We start from the raw sequence: 21,936 nt of genomic DNA on the forward strand, positions 1-21,936 counted from the left end.
ATGTTTAGCTATGTAAACGATGCTATATAAATACAGTTTACTTCAAAAGAGTTTCTCTCTCCTGCACAACGTCCACAGGTGGGTTGTTCAATAAATCAGGAGGTTCCTATGTTCCGGTAATCTCTGGATGAAGGGAAGGAATACCTGAAAGGTGATTAGGGAAAAGAAAATGGGTGCTGGGGGGTAAATCGAAATTTTCACATCTGACATTAATAGTTTTTTGCTGGGTAAAAGTATTGAGGGATATTGAGCCAATGAGTTGATCAGCCATGATCAGACTGAAGGGTGGAACAGGCTCGAGGGGTTGAATTTTCCACTACGCCTATGTTAGACATCCTCGTGCAGTAATGCGGTACGTCACAGGGTGACAAAGGGGTGATTCATGCTTTATAGAGCTAACTTATGAAGGGAAATTACTGAATTTAAGATGCGCAATAGAAAAAAAAACACAAGTCTGCATACATTGGCATCAGGATTTGACCAGTCCTACAGTATCCACCTGAGAGGGCAGCTGAGAGATCAGTTGAATGTCTCACCTGGAAGACGGTGAACATGCATTGGGTAATTATTGGGAGAATGGTTTTATCAATATGTAGCATTTAAACATGACAATAACTATCATAAGTGGTTCCAAATGCTTCATTTTATCAGTTCTGTGTCTGAGCTTGGATGCTGGTGAGATGTCAGAAGTGAGGGCTATCTCTAGTCCCCAGTAATTATTTTTACTCAACAGTAATAGGATTGTAGAGTTGCCAAAGTACAAACAAGGCATACAAGTTTTCAGGGTGAGAGGTGTTTTCAGGCAAAATAATGTGGCTGGCATCCCATGTTAACTGCCCATCAATAGAATGATATTCCTTCCTGTAGAAATGAGCTTCCCCTCCTGCAAAGCTTACTTCACCTCGGCCTAGCAAGATATCGTTCTAACCCTTTCCTCATCATTTAATTATGCAGCTTCCACTTAAATACATCTATGCCACTTGCCTCAACTGCTCAATGTAGTATTGAGCTCCACATCCTAACTACTTTCTGCATCTTTTTTTAATTGTTCATGGAATGTAAGCATCATTGACAGCATATATTGCCCATCCCTAATTGCCCCTGAGAAGGCATTGATGAGCTGCCTTCTTGAACTCCTGCAGTCCATGTGGTGTAGGTACACCATATGGTGTAGTGCTGTTACGAAGGGTGTTCCAGGATTTTGACCCAGTGACAGTGAAGGAATGGCGATATAGTTCCAAGTCAGGATGGTGAGTGACTTGGAGGGGAATTTGCAGTTGGAGGTGTTTCCATGTGTCTGCTCACCTTGTCTCTCTAGGCAGGACACATCGCAGGTTTGGATGGCGCTGTTGAAGAAGACTTGGTCAGTTGCTGCAGTGCATCCTGTGGGCAACGCACCCTGCAGAACAGAAAGCTGATGGTGGAGGCATTGAATGATTAAGATATTGGATGGGGTGCCAATCAAGCAGGCTGCTTTGTTCTGGACGGTGGAACGCTTCTTGAGTGTTGTGGGAGCTGCACTCATCCAGGCAAGTGGAGAATATTCCATCACACTCCTGACTTGTGCCGTGTCAATGGTGGACAGGCTTTGGGAAGTCAGGAGGTGAGTTACTTGTTGCATTATTCCTAGCCTCTGACCTGCTCTTGTAGCCACAGTATTTATATGGCTGGTCTGGTTCTGACTCTGATCATCGGTGGCTTCCAGGTCATTGATGATGATGAACCTGCCAATGGTAACTCATTTGAACATCAAGGAGAGGTGATTATGCTCTCTTATTGGGGAAGGTCATTGTCTAGCATTGGTGCGGCACAAATGTTACTTGCCACTTATTAACCCAAGCCTGAATGTGTCCAGGTCTTGCTGCATGCGGACAAGGGCGCAAAGGAGTTTCTCCTGAATTCTTAACTAGATTTATTGGTGACCATCTCATGTTAATGGCCGCTAGTTTTGGACTCCTTCACAAGCTAAGACTTTTTTTTTAGGGTTACTCCATCAAATACTTTCATAATTATAAAGACCACCGTCAGGTCACCCCTTCCCCTTTTCTCTAAAAGTTGATAAGCCTTCTGAACAGAGAAATGGAGAGCCTATTACAGTGACGCACAGTGGACACCAACCGAGGATGCTCAGAAATAGCTGTTGCATAAGAATTCCAGACTGTGGTCAATTTAACATCCAGTGCCGAAGCTGTGCCCATGTTGAGATAGCATGTAATCCATGGCCGACAGCTGGTGTTGGGTCCAACCTCTGCATTCACTGTTATTAACACAGCAATGTAGTAACAGCTTCAGGCAGGAGAATCCATCTAGCTCACCCATCTCCAGGGTCTGGAACCCAGACAGCTGAAGACATGGCCCCAATGATAGGATGAAAGGGGCTGATGTACAAGTCAAAGGAAAGAAAGAAAGGAAGACTTGTAGACTCCTGAGAAACTTTTACCCAAACAGTGAGAATGGAAAAAATCATCCCAGATAATAAATATCCCTCAGCATTGAATAAATCACAATCAGAACAGGGCATTGTTGAATTGTTTGAATGCAACGTATGATGATTTCCAGCACCCCCCTATGGCATCAGGTTTGATATGTATGGGTGGTGGTTAATTAAGTGAGATGTAATGAAACATCGGGATCATATGCAGCTGACAATGTTACTTTCTAATTAAAGTCCATGTGCATTCATTCATTGGCCTGATGTTTCTGTTAAGTTACACTATGATTTTAGGACTTGGCCTAAATAGCCAAGTGGTTATGGTACTGGGCTTGTAACCCCAAGATCAAGAGTTCAAATCTCACAATGGCAAACTATGAAACAATGTAACTGCATCTGAATAAACAGATGGAAATGGGTTTGTACTCGAAAGAGTTACATCTTGGCTCGGCCTAAATAGCCAAGTGGTTATGGTACTGGGTTTGTAACCCCAAGATCAAGAGTTCAAATCTCACAATGGCAAAACTATGAAAAGGAAACCGGCCGTGCATTAGACAAGGACCGATGCTTCTGTCAAATGTGTAACTGGAATGTGATTTACTCGAAAGAGTTACATTGTGATTTTCATAGCTTTTTGCCTGTATTTAGTCAAAGCAGCACAAAAAGCTGTGGCATTTTCAGCACAAATTCAATTTTAAAAGATTGCAGAAATTTAATTTGTACTAGTTTAAACAACATTAAACTAGAAGCATCCCCGCCCACAAAACTAACCATGTCCCAGACTAAATTAATCAGTATGGTGAGTTGGCACTAATTGAGCTCCAGTGCAGGCCTTCGAAGAGACTCTTAAAATGAGGCACATGGGCACATAGGCACATAGGCACTTGTTAACATTTTAAAAATATATTCTTTTTAATTAACTAGGAAACTGAATACTGTACACCAATGAACCAAGTAAATGGTTCTGGATGGTTTTTTAAAGTCATTTTCACTTCTCACGGCTGCTGGACTAGACACTGATTAAAAATGTTTATTCTTTGCGATAAACCCTTTTCCAGCTGTGTTAATAAAACTGCACCAGTTTACCACTCAAACATATCTCAGAATATATTTTGTAAGCAACATTTAAAGAAAATTATGTTCTAGAATGCTGCTTCAATGTGATGGTTCAAGGCAGATTTTGCATTTGTTGACATGCAAATGAGTTTGAGTGAAAATTGAGCAAAGAAAACACTTAAAACATACATAACTTTGGTGCAATTTGAGCATGGATGGCTGATAGTGCCCAAGGCAGAAACTTTAACCCATTATGTAAATTGGTTTACACTCTTAATAAAGGAGCTGACTGAAAACACAATAGACACCCATAAACCTTTAGCCTAAGGGAAGAATCACACACATGTTACTTAGAGCAGCTAGATACTACAACTTCCCCCTCCTTCTACAAGATAAACTGTGCCATTCAAATGATTTCAGCTTGTCAGGCATGTTGTGATATGATGACATGCACTTTTAAAGGGGTGTATCTCAAACCACTGTCAATCATTACTACCTCGACAGGATTTATTAGTCCCATGACTTGTAGTCAGTCTGCGGGCAGCAGTAGTCGAGACTAGACATACTATACTTAGTGTCCCAGTTAACCTTACCTGTATATTGTCTTATGTTCAAATAAAGAACCCACATTATTGTTTCACCAATCTCTGTGCATGATTGGTACATTTATGTTGAAGAGAAGAAGAATGTAACAAGGAAGACTATTAGTCTTCTATCTATTTGGACGCCAAGATATCAGTACGATTCAAAGGGCTGAGGGATAAAAAAAGAGTTACACTTATCTAGCACTGTCTGAGAGTTCAGGACACCCCAAAGCACTTTCAAGGCAGTGAAGTGTAGCCACTGTTGCAAGGTAGGAAACAATGCAGCCAATTTGCACACAGCAAGATCCCACAAGTGGCAATGAAATAAATGACCAGGTGATTGTTATTTTAAAAATTACATTGATTGAGGGATAAATATTGACCAGGACACCAGGGAGAATCCCCGTGAATTTCTCAAAAGTACCTTGTGATCATTTACATCCATGTGAGAGGACAGATAGGGCTTGTCCCACGGATGGGACCAACAAACAGCAATGGACCAATGACCATAGAAGACATGAGAAACACCCAGATATTCTGCATTTGCTTCCACAATCAGCCAGCAATCCTATGTGAGACTGGTGACTTTGAGTTTAGACAGGTATTGTACTGCCAGCATGCTGTTTTCACTCCCTTGTCATATTCTCCCGAGAGTTCTTTTGCATTTTTCTGAATGCATCTGAGTATTTTCAGACAACCTGCACACAGGTGGGCAGGATTGATGGCACTAAGAGCGGTTGTGAAGGGAACCACCATCACTGTGCTGACTCTCTGATCTACACTCCTCTCGAGTGGAACCACCCCTCACTCCCCAGGTTTGTTCTGTTGTCCCAGCTGATGCAGTCAACGTGAAACTTGGACTTACCAGAGAGCTAGTGTAGGTGGGGTCTGAGGTGTCATCCTGCAGGTAGCGTGACAGGCCAAAGTCTGACACCTTGCACACCAGGTTGCTGTTGACTAGGATGTTGCGTGCAGCCAGATCACGATGCACGAAGTTCATCTCCGACAGGTACTTCATCCCGGCTGCAATACCCCGCATCATTCCCACCAGCTGGATCACTGTGAACTGCCCATCATTTTGCTGTGGGAAATGAATAAAGTCATTAGCACATGATTGGTGGGGTTTTCAACAAGAAAGACAAATCTGAAAGGGAGGTCTTTAATGCAACAGTGTGAGAAGAGCACAAAGGAAAAACACACAAATGGCTGACTTCACCTCAGCTCCTCTTCCATCAAAAATTACAGCTTCCCTGCCGCTCTACCTGAAATTCTGGAATCTTTGCTGGGGTATGGTTTCATCAGCACTGTGCTGTTACCATATCCAAGGGAGTACTGACAAGCTATTTAATTCTGGAAGGCATCTTCCCCATAACCAAACCTCATTCTCACCCATGTCCATGTGACAAAAGTGAAGGCTTACTGTCTGGAGTTTAAACAAAGAGCTTCACTCACAGGTGTTCTGTCCTATCTCAGCTCAATCCCATTCCAACAGATTCCATTTTTGCTGGAATGGGAAGCAGAGGGGAGAGAAACACCAACTCAGCATTGCTGAGTTCTTATAGACTCAATTTTTGCTGGCCTTATCCTGCATTGCAGGGGTTAGGAATTTTTAGTGTTATGGATATGTGAGAGAGGCAAACCTGAACTCCTTTCTTTCTCACTGTTTGTAATAAGTAGAGGTGTTTTAATTTTTGAAATGGGCTGTCCCAGCGGCAGGATGGACCCAGGCGGTACAGTGGTATACACTCAGCGGGGAGGTGCCCTGGGAGTCCTCAATATCAACTCTGGACCCCATGAAGTCTCATGGCAAAAGGTCAAACACGGGCAAGGAAACCTCCTGCTGATTACAACAGACCGCCATCCCTCAGCTCCACTTGGAGCTTGGTGTTGAGCACCACTTGGAGGAAGCACTGAGGGTGGCAAGGGCGCAGAATGTACTCTGGGTGGGGGAACTTCAATGTCCATTACCAGGAGTGGCTCAGTGGCGCCACTACTGACTGAGATGGCCGAGTCTTAAAGGACATAGCTGCTAGACTGGGTCTGCGACAGGTGGTGAGAGAACCAACAAGAGGGAAAAACATACATGACCTCATCCTCACCAACCTGCCTGCCACAGATGCACCTGTCTATGACAGTATTGGTAGGAGTGACCACCACACACTCGTTGTGGAGACGAAGTCCTGCCTACATGTTGAACATACCCTCCATCGTGTTATACGGCACTACCATCATGCTAAATGGAATAGAGTTCAAACAGATCTAGCAACTCAAGACTGGGCATCCATGAGGTGCTGTGGGCCATCAGCAGCAGCAGAGTTGTACTCAAACACAATCTAATCGTCCAATATATTCCCCACTCTACCATTACCATCAAGCCAGGGGATCAACCCTGGTTCAATGAAGAGTCCAGGAGGGCATGCCAGGATCAGCCCCAGGATATATCTAAAAGTAAGGTGTCAACCTGGTGAAGCGACAACACAGGACTACTTGAGTGCCAAACAACATAAGCAGCATGTGTTAGACGGAGCTAAACGATCCCACAATCAACAGATCAGACTTAAGGTCTGCTGTCCTGCCACATCCAGTCGTGAATGGTGGTGGACAATTAAACAACTCACTGGAGGAGGAGGCTCCACAAATATCCCCATCCTCAACGATGGAGGAGCCCAGCCCATCAGTGCAAAAAGAGAAGGCTGAAGCATTTGCTAAAATTGTCAGCAGGAAGTGCCGTGGGTGATCTACCTCAGCCTCCTCCGGAGGTCACCAGCATGTGATATCAAGAAATAACTGAAGGCACTGGATACTGCAAAGGCTATGGGCCCTGACAATATTCCGGCAATAGTACTGAAGACTTGTGCTCCAGAACTTGCTACGCCTCTAGTCAAGCTGTTCCAGTACAGCCACAACACTAGCATCTACACGGCTATGTGTACAATTGCCCAGATATGCTCTGCACACAAACACTTGGCCAATTACTGCCCCATCATCAATAAAGTAATGGAAGGGATCATCAACAGTGTTGTCAAGCAGCACTTGCTTAGCAATAACCTGCTCACTGAGGCCCATTTTGGGTTCTGCCAGGGCCACTCATCTCCTGGCTTCATCACAGCCTTGGTTGAAACATGGGGAAAACAGCTGAACTCCCAAGGTGAGGTGAGAGTCATTGTTCTTGCCATCAAGGCCGCATTTGACCGAATGCAGCATCAAGGAGCCCGAGCAAAACTGGCGTCAATGGGAATCAGGGGGAAAACTCTCCACTGGTTGGAGTCATACCTAGCACAAAGGAAGATGGTTATGGTTGTTGGAGGTCAATCATCTCAGCTCCAGCACATCACTGCAGGAGTTCCTCAGGATAATGCCCTTGGCCCAACCATCTTCAGTGGCATCATCAATGACCTTCCTTCCATCATAAGGTCAGAAGTGGGGATGTTCGCTGATGATTGCACAATGTTCAGCACCATTCGTGACTCCTCAGATACTGAAGCAGTCCATGTCCAAATGCTGCAAGACCTGGACAATATGCAGGCTTGGGCTGACAAGTGGCAAGGAAACATTTGCGCCATACAAGTGTCAGGCAATGACCATCTCCAACAAGAGAGAATCCAACCGTCTCCACTTGACATTCAATGTAATTTCTATCACCGAATCCCCCACTATCAACATCCTGGGGGTTACCATTGACCAGAAACTGAACTGGACTAGCCATATAAATACTGTTGCTACAAAAGCAGGTCAGAGGCTAGGAATCGTTCGACGAGTAACTCACCTTAATGACTCCCCAAAGCCTGTCCACCATCTACAAGGCATAAGTCAGGAGTGTGATGGAATACTCCCCACTTGCCTGGATGAGTGCAGCTCCAACAGCACTCAAGAAGCTTGACACCGTCCAGGACAAAGCAGCCCACTTGATTGGAACCACATCCACAAAGATTCACTCCCTCCACTACCGATGCAAAGTAGCAGCAGTGTGTACCATTTACAAGATGCACTGCAGGAATTCACCAAGGCTCCTTATGCAGCACCTTCCAAACACACAACCACTACCATCTAGAAGGACAAGGGCAGCAGATAGATGGGAGCACCACCACCTGGAAGTACCCCTCCAAGTCACTCACCATCCTGACTTGGAAATATATTACCCTTCCTTCACTGTCACTGGGTCAAAATCCTGGAACTCCCTTCCTAACAGCACTCTGGGTGTACCTACACCACATGGGCTGCAGCAGATCAAGAAGGCAGCTCACCACCACCTTCTCAATGGCAATGAATGCTGGACCAGCCAGCGAAGCCCGCATTCTGGGGATGAATTTAAAAAAACACATTGCTGTTGGTCTGGACTCACATGTAGGCCAGACCAGGTAAGGACAGCAGATTTCCTTCCCTAAAGGACATTAGTGAACCAGATGGGTTTTTACAACAATCAACAGTGGTTTCATGGTCATCATTAGACTTTTAAGTCCAAATTCTTATTGAATTCATCATCTGCCGTGGTGGGATTCAAACCCAGATCCTCAGAGCATTACCCTGGGTCTCTGGAATACTAGTCCAGTGGCAATACCACTATGCACTGCCACTGCCTCCCCTGTGATTTTATGTGTTTGTGTGTGTGTGAGGGTGTATGAGAGAGAGCATGTGAGTGTGAGAGCATATGAGTGTGGGTGTGTGAGTGTGAGAGTGTATGTGTGTTCAACAGCTTTGCATTTCTCATGGAATCATGGAGCAGAGCAATCAGCTGAAAATCCCTAGCTTGAATTTTCACTCCCAAGTCAGATGCCCAGAGTTGGGAATTTTCCTGACTCCCCAAACCCAACTCGGGAGAAATTGCCCCAAATGGCCTGAATTTCGCCCTGACAGGGTGAATGCTAAATGGAGTCAAGCCCGCCACCCCAGAAATGCCGTGTAGGCGACCACAGGGGCAGTCGAGTTCTGAGCAGGCTGTTTCAAAGTCCACCTTTGTGCCCTGGGATTTTTTTCCTAGTTATAATAAAAAAAGTAAGGCTCTCAACCCTCATGCACTCCCCATGCCCTATTCATGCCAACTCATGCCCCACTCTCACCCACCCATGGCCCCTTTTACCTTCCCGTCCATGGTATCCTATGCCCCTGCGCCCGCCCCCATTGTCCCTCATCCCATCATGGCAGCTGGAGGAATGTAAATTAAATTAATAAAATCTGGAATATAAAACTGGCCTCAGTAATGGGTAATCTTGAAACTATCATCAATTGTACAAGAAACCATTTGATTCGCTAATGCCCTTTAGGGAAGCAAATCTGCCAACTTCACCTGGTCTGGCCTATGTGTGACTACAGGTCCACAGCAACATGGCTGACTGTTAACTGCCCTCTGAAATGGCCTAGCAAGGTATTCAGCACAAGGACAATTAGGGATTGGTAGCAAATGCTGGCCTTGTCAGTGACACTCACATCCCATCAAAGAATAAAAAAAACTGAGAGTCTGTTTTTTTCCCGAAATTTAAAGAGCAGGGGATTTAAATGACTTGACAGTTCCAGAGACTTTATCCACCTTTTACACACATTCATATCTACTCTTAACAATCCTAAAATGGTCCCTGGCCTTTCCAAAAGGGTATGTGAGCTCTCTTAGAACTCCAGTAGGTTTAGATCTTTTTCTCAAAGTTGTAAAGCCCAAGAGTCCTGTTTCAGAAACCTGGGTGACGAGAATTGCTCCCTGTGAAGGCAGCTGCGCTTTTAAATGTGCTGCTGCTCAGCAAACCATGGATATGTGAACTATGTCTCACCCCCATTCACTGTCACCGCCTCCCCCCCACCCCACCTCCCCCAGCCCCCACACCGCCCCACACCAGTGAAAATGGTGGGTGCCAGGTATGGGAGCAGGACTTCCAGATTCAGGGTTCCAGCAGCATTTTGGCTAAGGTGTGCATCCCTTCCTTGTCTGTAAAAATTTGGGTCTCTCTTTCTTTTCTGTTTGTAACCAAGAGGCAGAGAGTGAACTCTTACCTCAGTAACATGACAAGTGAAAACATTCTCGAGATGTTAGGTCTCTCCCATAGTCATAGGCTGAAACACAGAAGCCAAAAATATCTTGCTCGAAACTATTAAAAGAATCTGGAAAATTTGATCACCCCACACACAGGACAGTTCATATATGGTGACAGGAGAACAATCACCAGAGATCGAGTTCCTACACCCTCATCCTGCAGCATGGAAGCTGATGGAGGCACCGCCAACAGTTGCCTTGGTGCAGTCCAGAATGTTCCTGGTCTGTCCAGGTTATTGCTGCAGAGAATTATGATTTTCCCAACATAGTTTAACTGAGAAACCCGTTCTCATCCTCCTTTGAACAGCACGCAAAACTTTTGACTCAAACAGTGGCTTTCAGCTGTCAGGATTTCAAATTGCTTGTTAGCTTAGTGAATGTGAATGACAGAGTGTTTCTCCATTGTGAAATAAAAGTCACATTTGAAAAAGTCTCTGGCATAATTAAAACCATCCAACCTTTGATGAGATATCACAGATCAGCAGCATCCCATTCTTATTTATTCTCAAGCTGTTTTCAAATCAATTTTATTGAGCTCATTCTAACTACAATTGCCCTGTCAGTGAAACCTCTTCTCAAAATCTTTATTTTATCAATGTGTTTTTGAACATTTGTCGAAATCATGGGGCCTGAGATTTTGTCTTTGGAGGCTGTATCGGTGGGTACTACACGTTTAGCAACCAAGATTTCCTGGGTCACAATCCTGGTGGGTTCCAGGACAAAACTTTCACTGCTGCAGCACTGGACACTGAACACACCTTTAGCAGAGAGGTCTATACAGCTCCTTCTGTTCTTGCCACAGCAATTAGCAATGAACCTCACATGGCCTTACACTGGTAAATAAACCATTCAATATTAAGTTCAATTTTTCTCTTGCGATTTTAGTTACTTCATTTGAACCCAGCTTTTCAAGTTTCAGCATGCTACACACTGACCTCGGGCCAAGAGAAATATCAACAAAATGATAGCTGTATTGACCACTGGTTGACAGGTAGAGCTGACTGACACTGATCCAATGAAGGTGTGCAGCAAGCTCCTGGCCATAAGTTAAAAAAATACTTCTGTTTGAAAAGAATTTGACTGGTTGTCCTTCAATGATGCTGACTGAAGAGTGACATCTCTGTGCGGCTAATAGATTGTGCACACTGATCACTGTACCAGTTAATAGTTGAGTATTATGCGGTGTGTGCTGCCAGAATCCTGCCAGAGGTTCCACCTCAGCTGGCAGCCATTTGGTCAACCTCTGGGCTTCACAAACTGTGGTCTTCAGTGTCCTTGATGGAGGCCAGGAGAACTCTCTGGCCTCCTGTGATTGATCGAGGTTGACATTTAATGCTCTCAAAGGAAGTACAGTGGGGCAATGAATATTGTCCTTCCACTGTTGCCCACATCAAAAGATCAATACAACCAGTCCAATATAAATGCCCAGTCCAATATAACACCCCCCCACCAAGTCCAATACAACCCCAACGACCCACCTCCCATCTCCCAAATCAAATACAACCATCCAGTCCAACACAACACCCCCAGTCCATTTTCACCCCCCAGTCAAATCGAATCCTCTACAGTCCTATATAAATTCCCACAGTCGAACATAAACCCCATAAGTCAATACAAACCCTCCTAAACCAATGTAAACACCCTAATCAAAAAGAAATGCCCCCCCCCGCCCCCATCCCCATGTTTAATACAAAGTCAGCCCAGTGCAGTGTAAAACCCCCAGTCTAACAAAACACCCGCAGTCCAATTGCTCTTCAGGGTAATTTCCTTGGTCCAACCATCTTCAGCTGCTTCATCAATGACCTTCTTTCCATCATAAGGTCAGAAGTGGGGATGTTCACTGATGATTGCACAATGTTCAGCACCATTTGCAACTCCTCAGATACTGAAGCAGTCCATGTCCAGATGCAGTAAGACCTGGACAATATCCAGGCTTGGGCTGACAAGTGGCAAGTAACATTCGTGCCACACAAGTGCCAGGCAATGACCATCTCCAACAACAGAGAATCCAACCATCACCCCTTGACATTCAATGGCATTACCATCACTGAATCGCCCACTATCAACATCCTGAGGGGTTACCATTGACCAGAAACTGAACTGGACTAGCCATATAAGTACTGTGGCTACAAGCGCAGGTCAGAGGCTAGGAATCCTGCTGCAAGTCACCCACCTCCTGACTCCCCAAAGCCTGTCCACCATCTATAAGGCACAAGTCAGGAGTGTAATGGAACACTCTCCACTTGCCTAGATGAGTGCAGCTCCTACAACACTCAAGAAGCTTGACACCATCCAGGACAAAGCAGCCTGCTTGATTGGCATCACATACACAAATATTCACTACTTCCACCACCGATGCACAGTAGCAACAGTGTGTACCATGTACAAGATGCAAAGGAGGAATTCACCAAGTTTCCTTCGACAGCACCTTCCAAACCCATGACTACTACCATCTAGAAGTACAAGGACAGCAGATGGATGGGAACACCCCCACTTGCATGTTCCCCTCCAAGTCACTCACCATCCTGACTTGGAAATATATCGCTTTTCCTTCACTGTCACTGGGTCAAAATCCTGGAACTCCCTTCCTAACAGCATGGTGGGCATACTTACACTGCATGGACTGCAGCGGTTCAAGATGGCAGCTCACCACCACCTTCCCAAGAGCAATCAGAAATGGGCAATAAATGCTGGCCCCGTCAGCAAAGCCCACATCCCTTGAATGAATAAAAAAAATAACACCCCCAGTCCAAGATAAACCTCCTAGACTACAATATAAACCTGAAACATTTGTTACAAACATAACAATGGTGAATAAACTCGATCTGATTGGAAACAAGTCCCTCCAATCCAAGCATCCATGTAAAAATTATGCAGGCTTGTAATCACCATATCACTAATAATGAAGATTGTTTTATGCATGCCCATTCTGATTAACTGTTGTAGCTTTGATTACATTTCAGTTTTGCTTCTTTTTTTGAGTACTGAACAAGAATTGGAAAAGCTGAAGATTGTTTGACCTGGCCTTCTGGTGATGACTAGCTTAAACATTTACCCTTAGGAATGAATCCAGAGCTCCATTCTCCATAAACTCTGTGATGATCATCACGGGACGACTTTTGGTTACCACGCCCTCCAGCCGGATGATATTTGGATGGTCAAACTGACCCATGATACTGGCCTCACTCAGAAAGTCCCGCCGCTGTTTCTCGGAATAGCCCGCCTTCAGGGTCTTAATTGCTGCAGAGATTTCCCGTTTTGCCGGCAATTTGAGACGACCTTTGTAGACTTCCCCAAATTCTCCTGGGGGGAGGTGGGTGGCGAGAAGGAGAGAAGAAGGAGAGGGTCAGGAATGAATAGAGAAATTAGGAAGTCAATTTACAACAGAAGAAAACAAGTTTCAATTACAACAGCAGCAAAAAGAGTCGGAATATATTCCAGTCAGGAGAAGTCAATCAACATGCACAGCATCTCAAACCCAACAAGATGTACCTGCTCCAATTACTTCCTCAATTTTCACACAAGAGACATCAATCTCCTTGGCAAACTCCCGGACGGCCTCATTTGGATCCTCATAAGTGAATGGATCAATGTAGATCTTCATCCCGGGAGAACCTAGAGAGAACAGACAGCAGATATCAGTCAAATCAGCTGCTGTCACGGCATTTTGATAAAAACAAACTAGTTAGAGCCTTCCATCCCTTTGCGGTGCTTGTAATGAATACCAAAACACTGATCTGCTGGAGGAAAAAAAATGACGCTTCAATTTTTCTGTTCTGCTAGAGAGCAGCAAAGAAATAGCCTAAAAAAGGGCACTTAGCGCTCCCCTCAATTGCTGAACCTCATGATTTATGAGCTTCCTTCTACCTTTGGATGCATTAATTTATTCTCACAGCAATAATGCTTTGCCAACAGACAGAAGTGGCTGGAGGTATCGAACAATTCAACAACTTGAAATACTTTATTACAATAAAGAGCAGAAGCAGCTATAGAAAAGAAGGCTTGATTATGCGATCAGAATTTAAAGTGAGACTTCTGCAGATCGATTAAGTTTTCACTTTCTCTTTTCTCTCTGCCCATTCCCCTTCCAATAGCCTCATCTGCATATATTCTTAGTTTAGCTCATATTCTCGCCTCATTACAACATCATTAGGAGCTCAGTGGCCAGTAGGTCAAGAGTCTGGAGTGAATCTTAATTTTCTGCCTAAATATCAATGCAGGAATGTTTAAACAGCTCTTGAAATATTAATTGTAGACAATACACCCCTTCCTTGTCCTGCTCTACTTATAGCTGTCATGCCTAACTCTGGCATGTGAACTGAATGACAAGCAGGGCTGATGCTGAAACCTGTACCCGAGGGATGCCTGTAGAAGCAGTCCTCGCTCTATTTCCTACCTTATCACAGCATATAGCCATGCAGATTAGTCTTTGTGACAGTCAGCATGCCAGCTTTGATGTAGTGGCTTGAAGTTGGCTGCTGTGGATTTAAGCATTGTATCAGCAGTGCGGATGCCCAGAATTGGCATTCAATATTTATCAAATTACTGTAAAATGATCTTTGCAGCAGCCTTAGGAAGATGTAGTCTCGGCTGTAACCCAACTTTTTATTCATTTCATTCACTGACTGCAATCGAAATGGAGTTGACTCCGAAACAAGCTTCCAACCTCTTATTTGAACAGAGCCCACCTATTTCCACCTCTGTAACATCACCTAACTTTGCCCTTGACTCAGTTCATCTGTTGCTGAAACCCTCATTCATGCCTTTGTTACCTCTAGACGTGACAATTCCAACACTCTCCTGGCTGCTCTCCCACATTCTACTCTCCATAAACTTGAGGTCATCCACATCTTAAGTCGCACCAAGTCCCATTCCCTTATCATCCCTCTGACCTCGCTGATCTACATTGGCCTCCAGTCAAATGACATCTTGACATTAATATTCTCATCCTTGTTTTCAAATCCATCCATGGCCTTGCCTCTCCCTGTCTCTGTAACCTCCTCCATTCCCACAAACCTGCAAGGTAATCTGCATTCCTCTAATCTGGCCTCTTGTGCATCCCTATTTTTATTTACTCCAGCATTGGCAGCCATGCCTCTAGCTGCCTGGGCCCTAAGCCCTGGAATTCCCTCCCTCTACCTCCCTCCCTGTCTTCCTCAGTTTTCTCCTTTAAGACACTCCTTAAAACCTACATTTTTGACCAAGATTTTGGTCATTTGAACCAACAGACTAGATTTTTATGGAGTAGGAGACTCCATGGAGGTGTGAAGATGGCAGTTGGCATCAGATTCTGGGATTCTGGATCCTGCTCCTGGGGTTTCCAAATTTCATCAGTGCTACTTAAGGGTGGGAGCTGGTTCAGGTCCTGAGCCAACAACCGGCACTCTTGGCCCGGCGGGCTCCATTGAAGGGATAGGCATGTCCTACTCCTCCACAATTTTCATGGAGTTGGGGCCAGCTTTTCATAGTGTTGTGGTTCATGACACCTCAGAGGTGTTGTGACTGATAATCTGAATGAGGGGACCTTTCAAAAGGTTCTCACCTATGCCAAGCTCTTTCTTTCCATCCACCCCAAGGTCTCCCATGCCCTCCATGACAAGTTTTACCCCTCCATGCTGAGCTGTGGCACATCTATGCCTATTCACCCACTATACACTGTACAGAGTCAATGAGCCCTATCGTGACAATAGAATGTCTCAGAGACTTTTTATAAAAAGTCATTCATTCATAAAAGTTGTTTTTGCTGCAGCCCAATTAAAGTGTTAATCATCCAGACCTTTAATGTATCAATACCAGAAATTGCAAGCACTTGAAACCTCTTTCTTGTATAAAAACTGAAACTGACGGAATAGATCAGAGAGCCAGGGCTGTCAATCAAACAATGTTTTCTCTAGGTTTTTTAGTACCCTAATGGATGCCGGTTCTCAAACATCCTTTACAGTGTTGAAACAGTTGTGCCCCAGGAAAAACATTGCTTAGCTGACAGATTTGGCCGTGTGATCTATTCTGTCAATTTCACAATATTTATTCATACAAGATAAAGAAGTTTCAAGGGCTTGCAATAAAGCTTTTGATGCTTTAAAAAGGTCTGGATGACTGACACTTTTATTGGGCTGTAGTAAAAGCAATTTTTATGAATGAATGGCTTTTTAAAAGTTTTTTAAAACACATTCTGTTGTTGCTATATACTTCATTGGTTCTCTACAGTGTGTATAGTGGGTGAACAGGCATGAAGTGCCACAGGCAGGTGCGGAGGGGCAACACTTGGCATGGAGGGCCTGAGGAGCCATGGGAGGTGTGGATGGGGGGCATAGCTTAACATGGAAAGCATGTGGGGCTATTGGGGGTGGGTGGAGGGCATGAGATGTCATGGATGGGACATGGGAAATGTGAGGGGTGTGAAACAATGTGAGGGCTGAGGGCTAGAGCATCTTACAGCTTTTAAAAAAAAACTTGGACGAAATCCCATATCACCAACGTGGGCCTTTTAACCCACCCTCCTCTGCACGCAGCAGCCCCTGTGGCTGTCTCCGAATACTTTCTGGGTCACCGGGCCCAAACCTTGTTAGCACCCGCACCCCCGGAATGAAAATACCACCTCTGTGGGTACCTTCTCCAAGGGCAGGTGGGCTGAGCTGGGAAATTTTCCGACTCTCATTATTTGCCTCAAGGGCGAAAATCCAGCCCAACATCTCCTTCTGTGGCTTGGTGAGATAGTTTGTTTGATGATGCTCCTGCATAACGCCTTGGGAGGTGTTATTCCATTAAAAATGCAATGTGACAACATGGTGTTATGTTGAATTAAGAGTGGAGAGAAGGTACAATGGACCAAGGATAGGCAAGTGCCTTTTTTATACCATCACCCAAAGGCAAAGTGATTTATGTGGGTGTTGGGTGACAGTGGAACAGGGGTGTTTTGTGGCGGGTGATGATAGTTATCCAGCCTCACACCAAAAATTGCCACTTTGCTAAAGTGCCCAGAATTGGCCTGGGTCCTTAGAATTATACAGGTGAATTGCACAGGTGGATTGTACAGGTGAATTGTACATGAGGTAGTGTCCAAGGAGGAAGGGGTGGAAACAAAATGGCCCCAAAATTGCTTCAAAATGTGATCCAAGGGGTTACTGTACATAATTAGGTAAACATTGATCCCATGGATTTGTGGCCTAAAACACAAATTCTCAAATACCTCATGTGAACGACCCTCTTTGTTTTTCAGGGGTCAAAGCCCAAAAATTTCAGAACCAAAGTGTGATCCTGGTGATGTTAATGGAAATAGCTGATTTCATTGTAATTATAAAAATACTAATGAAAATGTATACCGGTAAAGTAAATGCTTAAAGTGTTTCTACGTTTATGTTTTGTTCTTATTTATTCCAATTATTAAAAAGGTCAGATTATGAATGATAATTCATATCAATTCTTTATTGTTGGTGGTTTTTTACTTTATTCCATTGCAATAGCCTTTATTGGGCCCAAATCAAACAACATGCCAGCCCCTCAAACACAGTACCATCTAAAAGTTGACCCCATGATGGCTTACAAAGTTTCTCTCAAAAATTCAACTTTTCCACAAGTCTATCCAGCAGCATTCAAGGGATAAAATCAGAAAGCATGCTTTCACATAATAGACGGTAGGAATCTAACCCCAAAAAGCTGGGTGAATTGAAATTTTTATGACTGAGATTGATAGATTATTATTGTGTACATGTAACCGAGGGATAGGGATCAAAGGTGAATAAATGGAGTTAAGCTACAGATCAGTCACAATTTAAATGAATGGCAGGATAGGCTTGAGGGGCTGAATGGACTCCCCTTCCTTTGGATAGTGCCAATGGATATCTTGCAGTGCCAATTCTGCCATTCAGACTAAGAATCATAGAACCATGTTGCATAGAAGGAGGTCCTTTATATCTGTGCTGACTCTTTCAAAGAGCTATCCAATTAACTCCACCCTTCTGCTCTTTCCTCAGTTTTGCTAAATTCTCTTTTTAAGTATTTATCCAATTCATTTTTGGGAGTTACAATGGAATCTGCTTCCACTGCCCTTTCAGGCAGCGTGTTCCAGTTCACAACAACTCCCTGTAAAACTGTTCCCCTCTGATTCAATCTCCAATTGTTTTAAACCTCTGTTTTCAGGTTGCTGAACTTTCTGTGACTGGAACAAATTCATCCTTATCCAACTTTGAACACAAGAATGCAAAGATAAAATACATATTTATATATATTTTTTGAGGATCCAGTCTGCCTCCCTTGCCTAGTCTCACACCCTCAGAGGCAGAAATGTGCCCTAAAGGAGGCCAGAAATGCCACATCTTACTGTTTTCAGCAGTCAATTTTTGGTCTGTCCCAGATTTGGTTCCTCATATTAGAGCTGGTGCAGGGACTACCTACACTGGGTGCTTTTGGACATTCTGATCTCCAAAGTTAGCTGCGTCCCACTGAGAGGAGGGAAGGAAAGGTGCCTAGTTTAGGTAGTCCCTGCACCAGCTCTAATATAAGGAACCAAATCTGGAACAGACCAAAAATTGACTGCTGGAAACAGTCAGTGAAGGCTGGGGCCTGGGAACTCCTATTCCCAGGCTTTTTACTTGACTTACCAGACATCCCCAAGACCAATGTTTATTTAAGATACATTCTCACTCACTAAATAATAGTTCCTATTAAAATGACAAGAGAAAGATGACAAGCTGCCAATCCAACATGGTGGATTGCTGGGGTGAGTACTGAGCATAGGCATGGCAAAATTTACCTTGCAGGGTAATCTTCCAGGCCTGTCCGCTTTGCTGAATCAGAGGATTGCTCACTGACTCAGAGAGATGCTTTCCTTATCCATCTCCTTTCTGATGTCGGAGGAGTGGAGGAGAAGGCGAAAGCTTTAAATCGCCCATTGCTTCACTTGTTCCCAATGCTCCAGTTAGGCTTTGAGCCCTGCAAGTTGATGCAGTGCCTGAACAAAGCCCACAGTACCAGCAGCAACACACTCCTTCTCATGCATTATAAAACATCCCTTAGACAATGCATGATACAATATTGTGACTGCTTTACTGTAAAAATAGTAATACCAAATCATAAAACTATGCTAAACTGTTAAAATTCATTGACATATTTTACTCTTGATTTCATGGTGCCATGGGTTCAGATCAGGTCCATAGCAGGGTAAGGTTACCCCTTATATATACAGTTTGGCTTCAAACCACTCAAAGAGCTATGAGCAAATTTCAAGTGCCTGTCAATCACAACCCTCTTCCCCTCCTGCTGATAAGATCTAGCTTCCTGATTTCCTAGCAGCATTCGTCTCACCCTCACCCCTGGTTTAAAAGTCCTGAAAACTCTCCCTTTCCAGTGTTGCTGTTATGAAAAACAAAAGTTGCCATTGGCTGTTATACTTTAAAATAAAATAACTGGAAGGTGACTGATTTCAACAGTGGTCAAACCTATGTTAGCCACTCTTTTAACAGGAATTCCATCGGGTTGTTCCGATGGTTCAGTGGATTACTGTTCTGTCTCTTCAGGAATTGACCATACCGATCAGTAAGTCTCAGGTTCCATCTGTTTTCGGATAGGGCAGTGAGGAGGATACTAACCAATGACCTCAGGGTCCCAATAAAGAGGACACCTTGGTGAATTTCGGGTAAATAGCAATGTAAGGGTGACTTGGTAGTGCTGTCTGCTGTTACTTAGTGTTCCAGCTAACACATAAGGAATAGAAAAAGGAAAAAAAGAGCTTGCATTTATATAAGCATCTGGCACATCCCAAAATGCTTTACAGCCAATGAAGTATCATCACTGTTGTGAAATGAGAGACATGGTAGGAAATTAGCATGCAGCAAAACTCCCACAAACAGCAATCTGATAATGCTGTGATGGTTGAGAGATAAATACTGACCAGGACCATGTGATCCTTCATATCCACCTGACAGGTGATATCTGACATAACCTCAGTTTAATGTTTCACCTGAAAGACAGCACTTCTGACAGTGCGGCATTCCCTCAGTACCGGACCAGGGGTGTCAGCCTGTATTTTGCTTTAAGTCATTGTGGTGTGGGTTCAACCCGCAACCTCTGAGTGAGCCATGACTAACATCAGGGCATCGCCTTAGGGCTTTTTGACATTTTAGGAGGAGGAAAAGGCTCACACTGGGCATGTGTTATCCATACTTGCATTCAGTAGCACTTCTTCCAGACCCCAATTGCAACCAGCATGGATTACTGATACCCTGGGCACTCTTACCCCCAATCTTTTGGTCCACTTTGATTGCATGTAGGGTCTTGCCAACAGCAGAGTCTCCAAATCTGTTTCATCAATCATACAGTTTGGGATTGAGCGCACATTCATCTGAAATGAGTTTCCAGGTGTGAACTCTCCCTGCCCGTGATGTGCACCTGGCTATACCATGCGCACACATGCACGCAATCATGACACACACAACACATGTGCAACACACACGCATGTGCATACACACTTGCATGCCTAACTATGATCTTGAAGTGAAGGTTGTGTGTGGATGTGTGGAGGGCATGGGTGCATATCCGAGAGTGGAGTCACAAACCTGGAATAAGTTGGGATGACTTAAGCCTGAACCTGCACGAAACAGTGATAATGAACACTCCCTGCTTACAGCAGGAGCACAGCTAGATAAGGAACCACAGTATTTTGAGAAAGTGTGTGGTCCTTTAAGGACTGCCATTCAAATTTAAATAGACTCAGTCATTAAAAGGCAATGGACAAAATCTAGGAGCAAATATTATTGGAGCTTTTTGTAATGGCGAGAAATTGATTTTTATTTCACTTTTCAGTCTAAAAACGGAATGAGAAGGGTAGAAGTGACGGACAAGAATAAAAGGGCAGAAATCCTAATATAGGTACAATAAAGAAGAGATCTGTGGCAACATGAACCTGTATGCCTGTTGCTCTCTGATGTCAGGTGAGGTGGGTGAGAGGAGAGTGGCCTGGTGTGGCTCTCCAGAGTATTCCACTCATCAGCAGAACATGGTGCACACTGTTAATGGTGCTTTCAGGATCTGGGAGTAGATGTAGGAGAATGTGGCAAACATTAAGGAATCTGGTAAGGTAAGACTAACCAATAGTACTGCATAGCAGGTAGTTACCACAATGTTTGAGCTGGCATGGCATTAACCTGACGATCTGTTCTACAGTCACTGCTCACCCATACTGAGCCCACACATAATATCACTTTGTATCGCTCCAAGGGCTTCACACATCATTGACCCTTTGTGACACAAACATGTTTCTGTCAAGCTTTTGTTGAAAATGTTTTATGTTTATTTCCATGCTAAAAGAGCAGAATGGATGTAGCATTTGCTCGTTCTTTGTGCTTTGCATCAAATATGTGTATTATAGGCCAAGACTCAAAGCAAAATCTCACAAGACTCCTGCAGCTTGACTGTAGCTGAGAAGAATTCTGTAGCTTGCTGCTTGTCTCCACAATTTCCCAGCACAGCTTACTCCAAAATCCCAGCACAGCCCATTTTGTGTCCCCTGGACATCCACGCTCTGTTCTCACCCTCTTCCCCGATATCCATTTGCAGTTTGCACCATCCCTTCAGTTGAAATTGATGGGATTCATGAGACTGTGAGCAGAATCATCCTAGATTTGCACTAAGTGCAGTAGCGGACGGATAAAACGATATTTTACCCATCGACCACAATGGTGGCTTTTCACGCCATACTGTCCCAAACTAGCTACATTAATTATGTATTCCTAGGAAACACGCTGCTTCCATGGCGGGTGGGCTCTCATTCACCCACCATGCCATCAGCTCACCACTTCATCACACCAAGCGATATATTTAAAGTGCAGCCGCGTGCACACCTCTCAGTG

General features: G+C 44.2%; 1 protein-coding gene across 2 annotated transcripts in view; it reads right to left on the reverse strand.

Moving 5' to 3' along the window:
* Positions 1 to 21,936, reverse strand: part of LOC121291029 (ephrin type-B receptor 1) — a 550,430-nt gene that overhangs the window by 56,791 nt on the left and 471,703 nt on the right. For both annotated transcript variants that reach the window (XM_041212061.1, XM_041212060.1), the window contains 3 exons: positions 13,583 to 13,705; positions 13,146 to 13,393; positions 4,937 to 5,152 (listed from right to left, as the gene is read on the reverse strand). In XM_041212061.1, the coding sequence (XP_041067995.1) occupies positions 4,937 to 5,152; positions 13,146 to 13,393; positions 13,583 to 13,705 (587 nt within the window). The remainder of the gene's footprint in view (positions 1 to 4,936; positions 5,153 to 13,145; positions 13,394 to 13,582; positions 13,706 to 21,936) is intronic.

The sequence above is a fragment of the Carcharodon carcharias genome, chromosome 2 (genome assembly GCF_017639515.1).
Source record: "Carcharodon carcharias isolate sCarCar2 chromosome 2, sCarCar2.pri, whole genome shotgun sequence".
Classification (NCBI taxonomy): Eukaryota; Metazoa; Chordata; class Chondrichthyes; order Lamniformes; family Lamnidae; genus Carcharodon; species Carcharodon carcharias.